Source organism: Pholcus phalangioides, unplaced genomic scaffold, assembly GCF_987345545.1.
Source record: "Pholcus phalangioides strain wild (caught in Gottingen) unplaced genomic scaffold, Ppha-v1.0 ptg000009l_1, whole genome shotgun sequence".
NCBI classification, from domain to species: domain Eukaryota; kingdom Metazoa; phylum Arthropoda; class Arachnida; order Araneae; family Pholcidae; genus Pholcus; species Pholcus phalangioides.
In genome coordinates this window covers 53613670-53632947 of record NW_028301602.1, presented here as the reverse complement: position 1 = coordinate 53632947, position 19278 = coordinate 53613670, and the positions used below count along the sequence as shown (strand labels likewise).

At 39.7% G+C, this 19278-nt stretch overlaps 1 protein-coding gene across 1 annotated transcript in view; it reads right to left on the bottom strand.

Moving 5' to 3' along the window:
• Positions 1-19278, bottom strand: part of LOC149083302 (uncharacterized) — a 58886-nt gene that overhangs the window by 15602 nt on the left and 24006 nt on the right. The window contains exons 2-4 of the mRNA XM_089236538.1: positions 14838-14945; positions 13569-14656; positions 558-1262 (exon numbers count right to left, since the gene is read on the bottom strand). Of these exons, the coding sequence (XP_089092664.1) occupies positions 558-1262; positions 13569-14656; positions 14838-14916 (1872 nt within the window). The 5' untranslated portion in view covers positions 14917-14945. The remainder of the gene's footprint in view (positions 1-557; positions 1263-13568; positions 14657-14837; positions 14946-19278) is intronic.

The window sequence follows — 19278 nt, the reverse complement described above, 5'->3', positions numbered from 1 at the left end:
ACTGTGTTGTGAGATATTTTCCCTTATCATGTCTTTTGTGGCGATTTTCAGCTGTTACGGGGAAAAGTGTTTTTCTCCTTCCTTCAAGGTACACTTCATACAGTACTTACTTCGTTGTTGTTCCCCCCCCCCCCACACACACACACACATCATTTGATATTTTTACTACCTTGAATTAGACGAAGAGAAGGAAAGCAAAAAAGGGATTATAAACACATACACCATTTCTTTTCTCTCGTTTTATAAATGTAACAAAAGAATTCCACACTCGACAACTTTCTGCAGAACAAGTTTTATATTCCAGTCAGGCAAGGTTGTGTGGACTGAGATCTCAATCCCCCTCCCCTGCGATTTGTTAAAATTAAGCTCAATCTGGAATCGAAAAAAGCAAAGATCGATCTCATAAAGTTTTAAAGCTGTTACCCGCCTTTCCCCCCTATTCTTTTAGAAAATTAATTTGTCTCATAAACAGTGTATCATACTCAAGTGTACCGTAAGATAAAAAGGTTGAAAAACACTAAATTGTGACGAAGGGATAGCCAATAAAACTAGCTCACCTGCCATGGATATTCACCAAATTCCGAGGCATCATCGTGGTACTGAAGATTCTTCACTCGGCCGTGAATACCGAGACTATTTCTAGCTCCGCACTGACCTTGATGTAGCTGAGGTTTCGGTTGTGAATAGTCCGGTTGATATACGGGTTGCAGTTGCGGTTGATGGTGCGGATATATTGGCTTATGGTGGGGCTTTGGCACTGGGTAAGTCGGTCTCTGACGATTTGGTTTCGGTATATAATGCGGTCCTGTGATGGATGGCAGAGGATGAACTGGTTTGCGTTGGGGGTGGTACACTGGTCTAGGAAAAACTGGTCTTGGTCTTTTTTGAGAAATTTGTTGTATTGATGGTGGTCTCACTTCCTGAGGTACGACAATGACAGTTTGTTCCTGATGTGGGCTAGGCCTTGGATAATGCCCTTCATTCACAATATATGTCTGTTCGTACCCGTCGCTTACAGGTGGTCTTTGAAGGAGTTGATATTCGGGTGGAACCAAACCAGGTGGTAACTGGTTCAGATCAAGCGGTACTGCAACCGGATAGCTGTCGGGGCTGAATGGCAGGCCTCCTTGAACGTTATTCGGCTGAACTTTACAGCAACGACGGAGAAGACCACAACTGTGAGCAACGTTGCTCAGCCCAACCATACGAGCCATGATCTCCGCTGTATAGTGGGGTATTTCACCTTTGCTGTTGGCATCTGTCTGTGGAGGAAAAAAAAATCAGTATCGAGTGAAAAAAAAAAAAAAACTGGCTGCGTATATACATTAGGCCCCTTTCACACGGAGCGGATGCGGGTCCGGAAGAAGTTTTAACAATTGGAATATACTGCGCCTTTCAGACGAGCCTAAAAATCTCCGCACCTAGGAAATGTTCATGCGGGTCCGGACGTCGTCCGCATGTGTCAAAACCAAAGTGCGGGCTCCGCATCCGCACATAGAAGTTTTGACAATAGGTTTATTCGGAGCTATTCACACGATGCGGATGCGGAGCGAATTCGTCCGCATCTTTGGCTACTTTTTAAAGCTTATTTTGCACTGAATTTTTTTAATTATTTGCCATAAATACCCTTAAAAACACCATATGATGATGGTCCCTGCTCATTAATATAATTTACCTACATACGTCTATCCCTCCGTTTCCTTCTGAGATGGAGATATAGCAACTTCAACAGCCTTTTGTCCATATTTCACAATTTTATACAATAAAACCTGTCAACAACGGCCACTGACGGGACCAAAATTATAAGCCGTTCTGTTCATTACGAATATTTAATTCATGTCATATGAATATTTAATTGACTACATACTTTAATAACTTTTAAATTTAATTTAAAAATTTTAATTTTCTTCTTTTTAAATTTTTAAAATTATTTAAAAATATAAATATCTGAAATATTATTTTAAATATTTGTTATTTTTTTAAATTTTTAATCTGTTAATTTTTTTAAACTTTAAAAAAATACTTTTATTAAACAACGTTATCCACGTACGTTGTTCACTCAGGGCCGGATTAAGACGTTTGAAGACCCTAGCACTTGAATATTTTTGGTGGTACCCCCGATACCTACAAGTTTATTTTACTCGATATTCAGTCTATAAACTTAAAAACATGAAATTTTATATTTCAGAAGTGAGACTAATCTAAGGATGGGATTTCACTCTAAAAGGTTTATGAAAGTTATTTTATAAAACTTGAAAAAAGCAACTAATAAATTGCAAGTGCAACCAATAAATTTATTAGTTGCTTTTTTAAAAGAATTATTATAAAGTTTTTATAGTGTAATCCGTACTTGAGGCCGGGATTATACTATAAAGTTTTGTAAAAGATCTTTTATAAAAGTTGAAAAATTCAACCAATTGGTTGCATTCAAGCAAATGCAACCGGTGATCTTAATGGTTGAAGTTTTCACGCTTTATCAAAGAGCTTTTACAAAACTTTTATAGTGTAATCCCGGCCTAAGACAGAATTGTGATGTGAATATTTCTAAGCACAGACATTTTGAAAGTCTCCACCCCTCCCCTTTTTTTCTACTTGCAAATTCTTTCATATTTCCTGAATTTTTTTTTTGGAACATCGAATGTTTTGGATGTTTTTGGATTGGATTTTTCGAACATTGGGTGTGTTTTCATATTTTTCCGAAAAGACAAATTTTTTTTTCAAAATCTTTTCAAAATATTTTAAGATATTTTCTCCCATCGACTACTTATGAGGATCGGAATGAAGGCATCTTTATACCCATATTCTATGGGGCTCAAGATTAAACCACCAAAGAATGCCTCTAGGCTGCCTATGGGCACTGAATCAGGGGTGAAGGAGAAAAATAATAACAAAAATTGCGAAAAAACAGTTTTTATGCACGAATTTCGAACTAAATGTGCGGGCGATTCGTCTGCATCTTCAGTGCTCGTTTGAAAGGGTATGCGGACCCGCGTCCGCATACCCTTTCAAACGCATTTTTTCATCCGCATCCGCTCCGTGTGAAAGGGGCCTTAGCCAGCCAATCCGTATACGAACGGATATTTGCAGTAATTTGCACAGTGTCGTGAACGGCGAATGAATGAACCGTTCTTGATTCGATGTAACGAATCCCAAAGCGTCTATTTTATCGGTAAAGCGCAAAGAATTTCCCTATTTAATACGACTTGGTAGTGCCTCGTGTCATTTACTTGATCGCGACAGTTTTTAATTGAAAGAGAGGTTCTCGGGGCAAAATTTCATCGTCAGTACTAGCTGGCATCATGGATGGAGCTAACGAGTAGAGCATCCACTCCCCCCAGAGCCAAAGGCGGGGGCAGACTGATCTAATGAACAGTAAATGCTTATTTATATGAATAGGTATCATCATCATGCCCCCCGCCCCTCCCTAAGACATTCAAGTCTATTTCCGCCAATGGCTGGCATCATGGTAGTTGTCGGCTGAAGTTGGTTTTCTGTGGTTACAACACTTCAGGGTACGAATGCTAGCCGGTGTCCCATTTAAAAAACTCTTCACGGTGAGCAGCAGACAGACCTTCAACACGATTCACAGAAACGTGAAACTTCAGGTCCCTTTCATTTCCGATGTCATCATAAATACGTTTGGGTCACGCATATACACGTACAACACATTCCGGAACGCACCAATTCATTAGAAATTGACATAGGAATATTTTTGATGTGCATGTAGGGTCTAATAATGGCTGGTATGCAAGTTGCTTTACTGGATGCTGAATTCAAAGATTCGTTTCTCGTGCGAACGACAACTTTCCTCGAATGTGCAGAAAAACCATTTAAATATTCAAATATCAAAATTCCTACAATTGGAGTAAAGAAGCGATGGAACTCATCAAGAAGACGGTAATCACTGCCCTGAGGTGCATCAGACCATCTCTGTGGGCACCAACGAAATTAGCGAGACAACCAATTGGATTTCTTGGCACTTGTTTACCTCATCCTGTGACATTCGTTCTTGGCACCTGTTCAAATACATCCTTCTAAACGTACGGCTAGCACTTATTGGACATGGTTTAAAATTCACAATGACTAATCAAAACAATGTCTTTCAGACCAGATAATGCCCGGGCTCTTTACCCGTGTGGGTTGGACCATACTGGGCCAGACTGATATGCATAAATACACGGAGCGATCGCTGGTCGGCCAGCTGTTGAAAGATCTTAGACACATAGTTGGAAACGAATCTTCGAATTCAGTATCTAGTAAAGAAAGTTCCTGATGATGTCAACCACTAGTGTTGGGGGAAACGTTAAGAAAAATGGTACCTTATCGTCACGAACAGCCTTTGTCTCGCGAACCTCTCTTTCAATGTGCCATTTTTATGAACGTCTTTCTCATTTATAAACTTTCAGTTTTACGAATAAGTCCATTTCAGTTCGTAAAAACGAGTGTCGACTGTATCTATTTTATTTTACGGGAAAAACGAAAAAAAAAAATTCAATTATGGCGTAGTGCCAAGAGAGCACGTTTCGTCTCAGTATAGCTGTAGGCGTAAAGTTCTTGAAAATGTTGAGGGGGCTCGCAAATATTCAGGGGTCCAATGTTTCAATAGATAAACGAAGGTTGTGCGTGGCAAATATTGGGGGAGGGGTGAACGGGCTCGGGTCTATATGTCAAATATAAGTCTGCGTATATATGTGTATCTCAGTGTTTGTCATGAACTTTGCAAGGTTTTTTCCCTTTCTTTTTATTTAGACTGGCATTATTACGGCTGCACTATGCATTACTATAAGGTAGGGGTCTTCAACACGTGGCCCGCCAAAACATTTCGATCAATTAACTCAATATCATTCAAAAATAGGGTAAAACGAAGATTTCGATAAAGAAAAAGGTTACCCAGCTTCATATAAACCAGTAATTCCCAACGTGGGCGTTGACGCCCCCATGGGGGAGATGGAAAGTTCCGGGGGAGCGGTAGAAGCTACGGGTATAGCATAAGATCCTATGGGTTAGGTTGTGTTGAGGGGTAATGGGAGAAAAAACTTCTGAAGAAGGGGGGCGCTGGGACAAAAAAGGTTGGGAAACTATGATATAGACCTAACAAAGACCGGCTGATCAGTGTATAGTATTTGGCTTCTTAATAAGGCCAGCGTATGAGCCGTCTCAGCAAAAATGACCAAAAAACTCCCATCTAGATGAAATGTATCAAATTCCGTTTAAATTTATTAAACGGAACTAATGGGAAAAATGGAAAAACTGCATGGGAAATTTTTGAACCTTTCGATTTTGTTGAGGAGTTAGCCAGTGTCGTTGCACTTAAGGATACCACACGAAGTTTCGACTTATATTCAAGTTTGACAGAAACCTTGGCCAAATGTGAGTTGGACTTAAGCAGCATATCTGCCGTAACTACAGATGGTGCTCCCTCTATATGACCGGTCAAAAGGCAGGAGTAATCACATCGATAAAGTCAGATGCCGAAAAATGGGGAAATACGAAGATGATGACTTTCACTGCATCATACATCAGGAAAACTTGTGCAAAACGTTTTTCTTCAACTTTGAACATGTAATGTCTGTTGTAGGGAAAGCGGTTAACTTCATTCGATCCGAGTCCATAATCTTTATTACAACGTGAAAGCGTTCGAAATTAAATTAGTTCTTTGGGAACGTCAATTGCAAAACAAAAACTGCATACATTTTCCTAAATTATTGGAGTTGGTAAATAGATTTACAACTTGGAAACCGGATGATTATGTACAGTGCATTTCAAATGTAAGAATGTAATTCAGAAGCAGATTTTCCGACTTCCGCGAGAACGAAATTTCTATGAAAATGTTTTCCTCATCATTCTCGGTCGATATCGAAAGTGTTCCACCAGAGCTACAATTAGAATTTGCAGATTTGCAATGTGGCTCTGCAGTTAAATGCAAGTTTTTTGAAATTCCTTCATTAATTGATTTTTATTCTAAGTATGTGTCCGAAGAAAAGTATCCAGAAATAAGCAAACATGCATTGTTCACATCTATATTTGGCAGCACTTACATATGTGAACAGTTGTTTAGTCGAATGAAGAATACAAAAACTAGACCACGTCTGACTGATCGGTATTTGGAGGATACTTTACGAATAGCAACAACACAAATTTTACCTAACATTGAAGCTTTAGTCAAGCAAAAACAATGTCAAGTTTCGCCTTTAATTTAGGAATTACATCCACCCGCATTCGTAACGTAAGTTACCAAAGACTTTTTCTTTTATTTGAGGTACGTAATTAATTCAACATACACATGTGTGAACAAAAATCATCCATTTTCATTCTGTTTCATACAATATAAAAATACCTAAAATAATTGGTCTTACCTACAATTCAGTTAAATTTTTTAAAACGAAAATGCTACATAATGGAATCATAAAATATGTAGTACGCGTCGCATTTTAATTTGTCGTATCTGAGCGTACGTAGAACATTTGGCAGGGGAGATACGATCAACCTTTGCCACAGGGGAGATACGATCAACCTTTGCCACAGGGGAGTGGGACACACTGAGATTGATTGGAAGCACAAGAAATCTCTGAGAAAAATTTGAAAAGCATTTTCAAGTAACAGAAATGTATTAATATAGCAAAAAAGGCATTTTTCGACACTATAATTTGAAGTGTTTTTTTAAATCATTCGAAATTAATATTTGTTAAAATTAATTGAATTCAAAATGTTTAAATTTTTAAAAATATTTTGAAATATATTTAGTTTGTGACAGTGGCGTCGAAGCCGGGGGTGCTGTGGGTGCTCGAGCACCCACACTCTCTTGTAGAATGGGGCAGAGCACCCACAGAATTGATTCAGAAATAAAAATTTCATACTTCGATTTTTCTTCTTTTTTGCAAATACCGAACGTGGGAAAAAAATCCAAAAGAAAAAACAACTGCCTATTTCCCTCATAATGCGTTTTAAATCTTGCTGGAGCCTCTGGTTTCAAAACAACTGATATAGCCTTTAAAGGCACGGATAAAGGAAGATAAAGAGGGCCCACCCCAAGGTTTCTAGAATGCCTGTGGTGCAGTAGTAACTATGCAGAAATTATTCAAGCATTTTGAAATTAAGTTTATCCCTGTTTTCATCCGCAAACCGAAGAGTCTGAACATCCATGTCGGGGCCCAAATCAGACATCGGGGAGGGGGGGGGGGTATCCGAGACCTGGATCAAAGATGTTTCGTTAATCATTGAACGCATGTTGTTTAAATATTGGAGCTCCCGGGCAGGGCCGTAACCCAGAGGGGAACGGGCGGGTCTGGTGCTCCGGATCCGGGGCTGACTTTTATCCTCTAACCTTTATTTCGGCATTACAAGGGAGCACCAAAATACTTGCTTGCTCCGACTGATCAAGCATCTATTTGCGGTCCTGTCCCAGGGCAAATGCTTCACTTCCCCATGCGGAAATCAGGCCCTGTTCTCTATGTTCAATAAGTAATGTGGGCAGGACCGCACCCAGATGATTGGTCAGCCAAGCAAGTACATATTCTGGCGTCCCCTTGTAATCAGGGTCGCAACTAGGGGACAGCAGGTGGGTCTCGTGCCCCGGGCCCTTGCCCAGAGGGGCGCAAATTTTATTCCCAAACCTCTCCTTCAACATTACAAGGGGGCGCCAAAATGCGCACTTGCTCTGGGTGACCAAGCATCTAGTTACGGCCCTGCTTGTAATGTTGATTGAAGGAGAGGTGAAAGGGTGAAATTCGCCCTCCCCCCCCCGGACCAAACCCGCCTGCTCTCCCCTAGTTGCGAAGATAAGACTTCTGCGTGTTTGGACTATCTTTTTGAAGCAACTAGGTAAGCAATAATTCCATTAATACAGTATCAAGTGGTTCTCGAAGGTTTGTCAGCCCTCTTTTTCCTAGCCATCGTTTCTCCGTAGCCTTCTAGAACAGTTCAGAGAAAGAGAGAAAAATTTAGAGCACGGAACTGACACGCATCAATGTTGCAAACTCGCAGTGACACCCTATAGAACTGCTTGAAAACCATTGAACACTTTGACAACCACTGCAGTGGTTTTGTGCCTCGAGGTTAAATTGCATTCTATTTAAAATTATTTATGTAAAAAATTTTATATTAATAGATAGCAAAAGGTTTTATGCTGGGTAGGGGCGGCTTTGGTGCTAAATAATAATAATAAGAAAAAAAAAAGAATTCTAGCAGAAAAACTCGGAAAAAATATTTTGTCTGTCAGAGACACCAACATGAAGAAAACATTAAGGGGCGTGGAAATTGCCAATCGTCCGGTCCCGAGCCCGTACACTGGGGAAGGGGAAAACGTTGCATTGCATTTTGTATTCATTAATTATTGTTGGCACTCAGCCCCCCTCACAAAATTTATTTGGGGGAAGGTTCTAGCACCACTAGGAGTTCCTGTATCAATAAAATTCAAACTGTAAATGATTTGTAGGAGAGAAATAATTTTTTTAAGCATTCTATCTAGTTCAAAAATACAGCGGTGGGTTCTCAGGGTCATTTTACAACTTATACGCCAGAAGAGAGCAAAAACTACGTCTCACACTATCGACAGTTTAGCCAGGAGCGGCCCTTAATTGATGCTGGGACCCCACATCTTGGTATCAAGCCGCTCCAGGTTTCCTTCTTTCACTGAATCCCAGACCTGGATTTTTCGCCCTCCAAATGTAAATACTTTGTTTAGTGCAAAATAAAAACTAAACTTCCTATTTTTTAGAACAAGCACTGCGTCAGCATAGTAGTTAGTCTTTTCGCTTGTATTACGCAACAAAAATTATTTGTTAAAACGTACTTGCTAGATGCTCAGAACTTCCCAGCATGGCGCACTTATATACCTGAGGAGACAGAGCCCGGGCCATGTCTGGTCTGACAGATACTCAGAACTGAATCGCAATAGGATGCAATTTAGTTGATTACTTGAATTTACTTGGGGAGTGAAGAGAATCATGGCTCCCCCGAATTCGGGGCTGACAGGACTCCAGCCAAAGCCTCCTAGAGAGACTTCAGATCCTCCTAGAGAGTAGTATCTAGGAGGCTTTGCTCTAGCCCAGGAGCCCAGTTTTTCACCTTACAACAAATTCTCTTTGCAGGGGCCCATGAAAAGTCTGGTCTGGGAGTCCTGCTGCAGCATGTGGGAGGCCATGACCGGCGGGAGGGGATACTGGGAATATCTTACGGAAAATCTTGCGTTACTAACGTTAAAAAATTAACATTTCAAGATGAAGGAATTTAAATAAAACACATTATATTTTTTCTTCGAATTTTTGAAACCATCTATTTTTCTGATCACCCGAGGAAGAGCAAGGGCCGTCTTTGTCTCTTCCCTGCATGCACTTCTGGAGCCATGATTTCATTTGAAACGATATATTTGACTTTCGAAATTAAACAGAGCCGAGTAGAGTAGTGATTCCTGTAGAGGTGTACCGTGAGATAGGTCAGGGCAGGGTGTCGCTATACAGTATTTCCGAGGTAGAATTCAGTGGCAGCTCCTGGCAGGAAATTGTTTTCAGGATAGAGGGGGTTGCCGAATCAAATATTCATTGTTAGATACAGAGAGAAGGTCAGTTTTCAAAAACATTATTCTTTTAATTAACTTTGATAACGAATTTGTTCTAATTAATTTATTAGATAATTTGTGAAAAAAAATTACTGCTACGTAACATCTATATCCACATAAAACTTGTCACACAAAATCAAGTCTATTTTCAGTCATCTGAATGTTATATATACAACTGTATATAGACCTATATAAGTATTTTTTATATTTTCCTGGAATACAAATGTAATGTAATAACAATTTTGCGTACAAATGAATGATTGGCTGTTCATACGCTGCAGTAAAACTAAATTTTTTATGTGCTGTTAATTTTTAATTTTTTTGTTGTCATGCTTTATGTCATCCACACTCGAATACATTGAATTATCATTTAGACGTTTCAGGGCATTAAACTGATGGCTCTAGGAAGGGGGGGGGGGCTCCTTCCCACCTTCATGACGAGCTGCCCCCTGGTAGAAATATATTTAACGTGATAATAGAGCTGTAATTATCAATTTGTTTGTCACGGTATTTTTGTGTTAGTGTGCTAGTGTACTTAGGGATATTTGATGTTTCTAAAATTCACGAAGGGAAAAAAGATGGAGCCAGGAAACAATGCGTAAAGAAAAGGGATAAGGGAGAAAATGTTGACCCTGTCAAAAATCTATGATAATGACCTGTAGCTAATATACAATAGTTTTCTTAACAATACCGAATCGTTAGTTTTTTTTCCTTCTGGTATGATAAATGGTGTACATTCCAACCGAGAGAAGTTTCCTGAAGGTTTTAATATAAACATGCCCCCCCCGCCCGTTGGAGGCCAAGTCAGCCAAAGGTCTAATTTTTTTCCCATACGATAAATGTATTTGAAAGATGTCCTTAAAAATTCTGGTCTGAAAACCCACTTGGAGGTACATGAACAGCAATTGTTTGGAAAGGGGAGGCACTTTCAGCATCCCATATCCTGAAGCCGGGTCCCCCAGGCTGAGATTTTTCGAAGAGCCCAAGCCAGGCCCGTCATTTGGGGGGTCCCTCCCTGGTTTTTGAAAATACAATAAAAATGGCATATATATATATATATATATACCTACATTGAGTACATGTGCTTTGCCCTCCCCCCCCCCCCCGGAAAAAGTTGAAATGATGGCCCTGGGGCCCAAGCCCAAGTTTTTACACGAGCAGCTCCAAAACAAATTTGTAGTATAAAAAAATACAGAAATAGGAACTCTCTCAGGGCTGGAGCCCGGTTAGCCCCCTCTCCTTCTCATGGAGAGGCTACGATTTTTAGATACTCACTCTAAAACAGAAGTGTTCAACCTTTTTCTAGTCGCGAGAACTGCCTGTACCCATCATAAAAAAAAAGAACACCCTTACGGTAAGTTTGACGTTCCCATGCTTGAAATCAGGATGATCTCAGTCCTTCAACACGATTTGTACAAAGTATTTACTTGGGCCGTTGATCAAGTGATCGTATGAAAATCGGACATGAGTATCGAGCACTCTGGATGCTTCAAAGAGCACAGCGGTGCTCGCGAGTAACGGGTTAAAGATGCTTGCTCTAAAAGTAGCCTTGTGCATGATAGCATGAGCTCGAACATTCTTTTGGGTTCGCATTTTGGTTCTTTGGAAGGATTTCGAGGAGGGGGGGGGGGGTATAAGTGAGTTTGGATGAGGAGAAGCACAATTTACTCTTTTCTTCTATTATATACTGAATATTATCCTATAAAGGGGTATCTGCGATCACCACAAAGGGTCCGTGGAATACCCATTCCTCAAACCAATAGAAATATCGTCGTTCTTCCATTCACGTTGACTTTCCATTTTAATGTTTGTGAAAAAAAGACACAGACAAAATTCCTAATCCCAATGGGAAATGTTTTGTTATGATCTTTCATGGTGAAACATATCATGGTTAGCAATTTTCTCAGTGCTTCTTCCCAACCCAAAAATTTGTGCATGTTGGAACTCGCCAGCATACCAAACAAAACCTGCAGTTGCCTTCCAGGCTTAACAATCGCCATTTGAACCACCCCACTCGAAAATGTCACTGACAGAAGAATGTCAGTGTGCTCGTTATGACTAAACATAAAACCAAAAAGAGAAAGAAAGAAAACTTGCCTTGGCTAATCCCCCAGATCTCTTTCGTATTTTTAGAAGAAAAAATGTTTCGACTGTGAAAATCTATCTGTAAAACTATATTGGACTGATGATTCTCGGCGAAAACTAATTTCTGTTAGATTGGGCGCGGTAACTTCCCTAAATTAGCATGTAAAGATCTTTAGAGGTGTCACGAGTTCGACACCCAACTCGTCCTTGTCAGAAACATTCCTGAAACGGGGGAACAACAGAAACTACCACATGACCACAGAAAAAGATTTCCACTGGGGAAGTCCTAAACCCAAGGATTAGTGCACCAGCCTCTCGGTGAGTATAAAAAAGGCTGCCATTCGGAATCGGCAATAAATTGTAGGTCCCGGTCTAATTAGCCCTCGCGTGCAGAAAATGACAGTGGTGCGACAAATATACGAAACATAAATATACGGAAAAGAAGTACGATAAAACTATACATTTTATCTAGCTGAGAAAACATTTGCGAATTTTCGGAGTCTCTTTACTGATGCGCCAAATGGACACTGAACCAATGTTTCGCATGGATGAAAATTTTCTCTTTGCTCACCCTGCCCAAAATATACAGCAGCGGCTCTAAACTTTTTTTGTGACGCGAGCTCTTTTTAGTACATTATTTCCATGACGGAGCACCACACACAAGCCTCTTTATAATTATCAGATTCACTGATTTATTTTATTGCCCTGGAGCAACCGTGAGCTCCCGAGAAGTGCATATGGAACCATAAGGGCTCCGCGGAGCACTGGTTGAGAACCACTGTTATACAGTGTTTCTACAAAAATATAAACAGGAAAAAAATCAAAATATTTTTTTTACATTTTCAATTTTTTATATCCTTCAGAGAAGGCCCCCCCCCCCACCGTACACCGTTGTGAGCACCCACGGGTTGAAAATACTTCCGACGCCCCTGATCGTCGGACCCTCTACGCCGTTAATTCCCGTGGAACACGACATATTTTTTATGTGGCCCTCGAGTGTAAAACGTTTAAGCGTAACGTAAGATCCCTACTATAGGGGGTATGTGTCCGAGTGAAGTCTAGCATCTTCATAAAGTGGAAAGTAACTGGTCGATCACTTCGTGAAGTAGCCAATGGCTAAGGTCTGCACAATGTGTGAAATGGCAAGCCACTTCGTGAAGACGCTGGAAAACTTGGTATGTGCAAGGTGGTCATATTTAAACTTGCCCTATTTAGAGCACCCAGCAGCTCCAGCCATTCGTCGGATTGATACCAAGATTGAAATATAGATTAATCAAAGGGTAAAAGAAATCTATCATACAAAAAAAAATCGAAAAATTCTACCAGGACTTCTACCAACACTTAAACAAAAATAACATTAGAGATGGATAATGATTTTTTTCTCTTGGCCCCTGATACATGAAATCAATAGACTTTCTGAATATTATACCAAGGTGAGCTTGAGGAAAAAAGTTCTGTTGGCTCTACCGGAAATTGGACTTCTTGCAAACCGGGCAAGCGCACTTCAATAACATTCTCGCCATTTAATCGCCCCAGTTTTTAGCATTGTGAATTAATGTTAGGAAATAACATTTCACATCTGTTTGAGCAATCGTAAACAAAATTATTTCACACAGGCATTGAAAGAACGTAGAATAGCAATATACAGGCGTCAGCGGATGCAGGCTCCTAGAACGGAGCGGGCGAATGCTCATTTCTATTAATGAAATTTTTTCACTGAACTCGATTGTCTCACCTTTCCTTCCCACCTACGTAAACAAACCTGAGTGTCTCAGTTTGAATGCATCAAATGTTTTTTGATACATTCCTTTTTCGCACCCTTTGAACCAGTCAGGTAAATGGTTCGAGCTAGATCGGTTTGGTGCTCCGAATAGGCCAGGTTTTAGTTATGAACACTTTTTTTGTAAGTATAAATAAATAATAATACCTCGTTTCCCGCGCTTCTCTTGTAAGTTTTCTTCGCGCTTCTCTCGTCTATGGGTTCAACAGGTCCCTGGGACCTTCCGTTGACCAAATAGCCATTTTTGCAAAGATAAAATGGTACGCAGATACATTTATCGTCATCCTCGCCTAAGCCGTTCTCGCTGCTGAAGCTTCCGAAGTTGGGTCCATTAGCGAATTCATAGGTCTCGAACTGTTTGGCACCTACTTTACGTGCTTTGGTGTTCGTGCTCTTACCCACCCTGAAGTCGTGCTTATTGTTGTTTCCGTAGTCGTTTTCTGGACCATACGAAGAAGCTGGAACGTATTGAACTTCGTCGGGCTTGGAAGAAACGGTGAAATGACCAACGTTCATGATAGGTTTCTTGACTTCTTGGAACGGATGCTGTTGCTGCCGATTGTTGTGGTTCCCTTGTCTCTTGTGGTACTCGTTTGCGCCTACGAATCGAACATCTTTTACCGACGTGCTTTCCTGGCTGTATCTGTGGTTATCAAGGGGACTGTCTGCTTTTTGTAAAGTCGGTAAATAAAAGTCGTTGTTTTTGTTGTCATTATTGATCTGGATTCTAGTTCCGTATTCAGATACAGACGAAGAATAAATGTTATGGTTAGTATTGGCGTTGCTGACGCTGCTGTGTGTTTCTGTTGAAGACTCTGGGAGGTAATAAGGCTTCTGAGAATTGGAATCTTGATCTACGTCGATTATCGGTTGTGGTGGATAAGGTCCATCGTAATAGATTCCTTCGCCATCCTGACTATTTTTCTGGCTCTTGCCCGAGCGAGTGCTTTCTCCATCGTCTCTTTCAGAAAAGGAAACTATAGGAATGAAACCCTGTAAAGAGATCTTACGATTTCCTGGATCGTCGTTCATAATTCTGCCTTCTCGTCTCCCTCCGCCGTTGAGGAAATCCAAATCGAGTGCTTTCGAACTCCGACCGCTCGTGATATTGACCGGAGGGAAAGGGTCCATCTTCGTGGCGTTCAACTTGGAATCGTCGGATTTCAAATCCGGAGCAAATGTTGTTGTTACGTTGGATGCGCTTGAGCTGCTGCTATCTGCGGCTGTTGTGCTACCTAACGGGAAAAGAACAAAATTCTCAAGTTTTAAGGAAAAAAACGCGTCATATATATGATATAAAAAAATACGTTTCAGGTAAAGAACTATTTAGAAATGTTTCATTAATATCCTATTTGACATGTGACATTCGAGAAAAAAATTCGGGATGACGAAGTAATACAGGGAACATAAATTTACCTTTATCCTGTGTCGTTGCGCATGAAGCGGTCAACAGCAGCAACGTTGAGAATTGAAAGAGAAATGAACTGCTCTGCATATTCGTTTTGAGTTCAAAAATTTCTTCCACTAAAGACAAATTAGAAAAAAACTATCACAAAACATGGTAGTACATGGTACAGTGAAACTTCGGTTTACGAGCATAATTCATTCCGTAAACATGTTTGTAATCCGAAACACTCGTATATCAAAGTGAACTCCCCCATAAAAAATCATGGAAATGATCCGTTCCACAACCGTCGCCCACGATTCTTTTAAAAGATGAAATGCGGATTGATTTATCGTATTTTTATTTATTTTACTAGCTAGAATACCCGGCGCTGCCCGGGTTTTCTTCAATGAAGCTTTTTTGGATCACGCATCTCCCTCTCGTTTTCTTGAGGGACATACAAACCGTGTCCAAGTTAACCAATATGGCGACTTCCTGCGTGATTCATGAAATAAACAAATCTAGATTTACAGAAACGTAGAAATGAATATATTTTTCCTTTTTTAAGGGGCGCTAGGTATTTCGATAAACCTGCACCCCCTGAACTTCAAGTTACCCATCTGCCTGTTTCAGCTTTCAAAAAATGCTTAATTAATTTCGATCCACTTTTTACGGGCTCATAACTAAATTTAAAATCTCTTAACCCACATGAATTTATGCAAATAAATATTAAAAGACAACACGAAGACATTAATTTTCATGCTTGAGAAGATATAAATAAAAAGTTGAAATCAATGTTATTGCATGAATATCCAACTCAATAGTAGCTCCGGCTAATGAATTACTTCATATTTAATCTCCTGGGCTTCGTATACCTCTAAGCAAACACAATATTTCAGAAATCGGGAATTCTATACAATTTTTAAAATTATTGATGGGGCGGAAAACCCCACCAAATTTCCGCATTTCTACAGTAAAATCGGCAATTTTTACACTGATTTCTATGGGAATCATCCTTTGCCTGACCCTCAAACTGATGCTGATGATGATTATGACGTCTATTCCAAAAGCCTCATTACTGGGAGGATTGAAAAAGTGGCAAACCATTATAAAGGCATAAACTATTATACATATACTAACAGGATTAAGGAAGTGACAAACCGTTGTAAAGGCATATACACGTCTGAAACGCATGGCTAGGGAACCACGGTAACCAAAGTAAACGTTCGGGAAGTGATTGTTGAGGCCCAAAAACCATTGTTGCCCGACAGTTTTTTGCCCATTTGGGGCACTTGCCCTGCTCTGACGAAATTTTAAAGTAGCCTATCGGTTAAGTCGGGTCCTATTTGGTATATATATGCAAAATTTGGTCACGATCGATCTAAAATTGTAGAGAACATACATACATACACACACACACAGACAGAAAATCAATTTTATATATATAGATATTGCAGGTTCGAGTGATTATATCGGAATGATATAAAAAAGCAGTGCCCTTAATCTGAAATTTCCGCAGAACTGTAGAAAGGTGAGTTGAGATTTCATAGGATTATGCTATGAATGACACAAAAGCCCCGTTTACATGTGCAATATTGCGGTAGCATTGGGAGTTATAGCACCCGCTTGACGACTTTTTTCCCTCGAAGGGACAGAAATGGGAGTGTAGGAATTTCCCCTTCATTGTTGGGGATACTTGGCGAGTGCAACCTCCTTTCCTATAACCCTTTGCGCGACCAATTGAACCGGTCGAAGTACTTGACTTCTGGCGTCATCTAAAAAAGTGGGGTTTAAGTGACGGTCCATGTAAACAGGTTTTGGTGGAAACCCTTGAAGCGGATTTTGAATACGCTTTTCCCGTTTCCCATGTAAACGGGGCTTAATTGGCGTTTTAACTGATGAATCAAAATGACCCGAAAAGCAGCTCAAGTTAAAGAAGGGATCCTAAACTATTAAATGGTTTCATTAACCCCTTTACGATCAGAGTAATATTGCGTTTAAACGCCAGTGGAATAAATTCAATCTAGCTGACTTTCTTCAACCTCTTTTATCCTCGTGGCGAAGGTTTATTGTGGCCATATGAAACAAATTGTGTGTGCGTGTGTCCCCCCCCCCCTTTTCTGTTTTTTGCAGTTGTATTGGATTCGCTCCACGTGACGAGGGAAAAAAAGATAAATTTGAGAGGAAAAACAAAAAATTATTTTTTCTGTCAAATTTTGGAAAAAAATGATTACTGCATCATTTCTGTGACTGATGGGGGTTGCCGTAACTAATGCGGACATAAGGTTCCGTAACAAAGTTTTTTTTTTTTTTTTCAAATATAAGAAACGTTATTTTTTGATTTGGCTCCCTTAAATTTTAAAACCAGGGGTCTTTCCTCCATTTCTGTCTACTTTTACTTACGCAGGGATTAAAACAGCCAATAAGCCTATTGGTTGCATTCGGCGAATGTAACCGATACGTTCACTGGTTGCATTTTTCGAGTTTTATAAAAGAAAAACTTTTCTAAAGTGTTAATAGTGTAATCCCGGAACTAAGTCAAAAGCAGTGGCATTTATCAAGGGTCCTCGGAGAGACTTCGGAGGAGAGGGTCCTTGAGCATTCAATTCATTGTTTTTACATTACTGTATACACAGAATATTATTTTTTTGAAGGAGTTCGTGGAATTCATTTTTCTTAATTTATCCATAGACTTATCTAATTTAATTTAACTTATCTTTATTTAATTTAACTGACACAAATTTTGTATGGAACACAAAACATTAAGAACTCTTGGTCAAACACCTTACACTTAAAGAGAAAAATAAAAGAAGTTATCAATAAAGATTAAACATTAATGTATAAAAATTAAAAATTTTAAGTGATGTAAAAAATGAAGGGAGTTCGGAAGGATCCAAACCTTCTCTCTCTCTTATGGAAAAACTCGAATTGCCCCCCTAGTGGGGAGTGGGCCCCACGTTAGGAATCATCGGATTAGAGTATATGTGTGTGAGGAGACCTTAAAAACACGAAACGGTTCAGTTTAGGACATCACTAATTTATTTTCTGAACAACTATGTGGTAGTACTTTCTTTCTCTATTTCTTTCTTTCAAACCGAGCACAACTCAGGTCTATCGCCATATATGAGCAATTTACTACCTAATGAGTTGTGCCGGAAATGTAATCATGTACTAAGTGCGTATCTAGTGTTGTCTGAATTTTCAGTGCTGCCATCTATATTTCAGAAGTGAAGTGGAATGTTTGTAGGTCAGTTGCTATCTGTAGCGAGACTTTTTAAGCGGGGAGACCGAATCGCATTCGCACCTCGAAGTTGGGAACCCCAGAAAACCAACTTCAGCCGACCACCACTGTGACAACGGTGGGATTCGAAACCGCAACCTCGCGATGCTTAGTCCGTCACAATCACCACTCGACCACCACAGCGGCAACTATGTACACTGATAACAGCAGCGAAAACGCTATAATACAGAGCTCTGTGAAAGTGGCTTCTCCAACATACAAGAAGTCTCGTATTCAATTCAACTACTAATCCCTTTCGCTTTGGCGACGCTTTTATGCAGAGGAAGAAAAGTTCGAGAAATTTCTCCACTATTCTCGCGAGAAGATAGATGAGAGATCTCATTCTTTCCTTTTCTTTCCACAAATTTCTCTGCGCTACGATAGTGCCAAATCATTGGAGCTGTCGCCAAACTTGTCCAGTTTGTCGCTAATTTAGCGAGATTTAAAGAGCAATGCGCGTTAATTTTCATTTTTACACAAGATAATGACTATTTACAGCACGAAAATGGCATAATCTATATATATAAAAACGAATGTATGTCTGTCTGTCTGTCCTTTATGCATTACTACACTATTCATCCGATCGCCATGAAACTTTGGGAAGTTGTTGAGTGCACTCCCGGGAAGGTTTCTGGCATAGTATATCTATCCTACGATAGGTGGCGCGCGTGTCGAAGGTTCCTGGCATAGTTGTGTAGCGGGTGCTAGACAACGGCGATTTATGTTTTATTTTTATAATCATTATTTAACAGTTTTAAATCATTTTTTTATTGATTTATATATTATATTTGATTATTATGTATTATATACATATTGATTTATTAAAAAAAAGAAATATTTAAAATATAATAAAAATCATCCAGCTTGGTGATACAACAAGATAATCAGTACGAAAAAAGTAACTTCCGAAGAAATCAAGTTGAGGTGTCAATAAATATTTTGTTTATAAACATAAAAGGAGTAATAATTATGACTATCGTGTTCATCTAGCAATAATACCCCGTGCTACCCAAGTTTTCTTCAGTTACTGGGAGGATTGGAAAAATGACAAACCATTACAAAGGAATAAACTGTTATACTGGCTGCATTAAAGAAGAGGCAAACAATCGTAAAGGCATATGCATGTCTGAAACGCATTTTTTGAGAACCACAGTAACCAAAATAAACATTCCGAAAAAGATTATTGGGGGCCC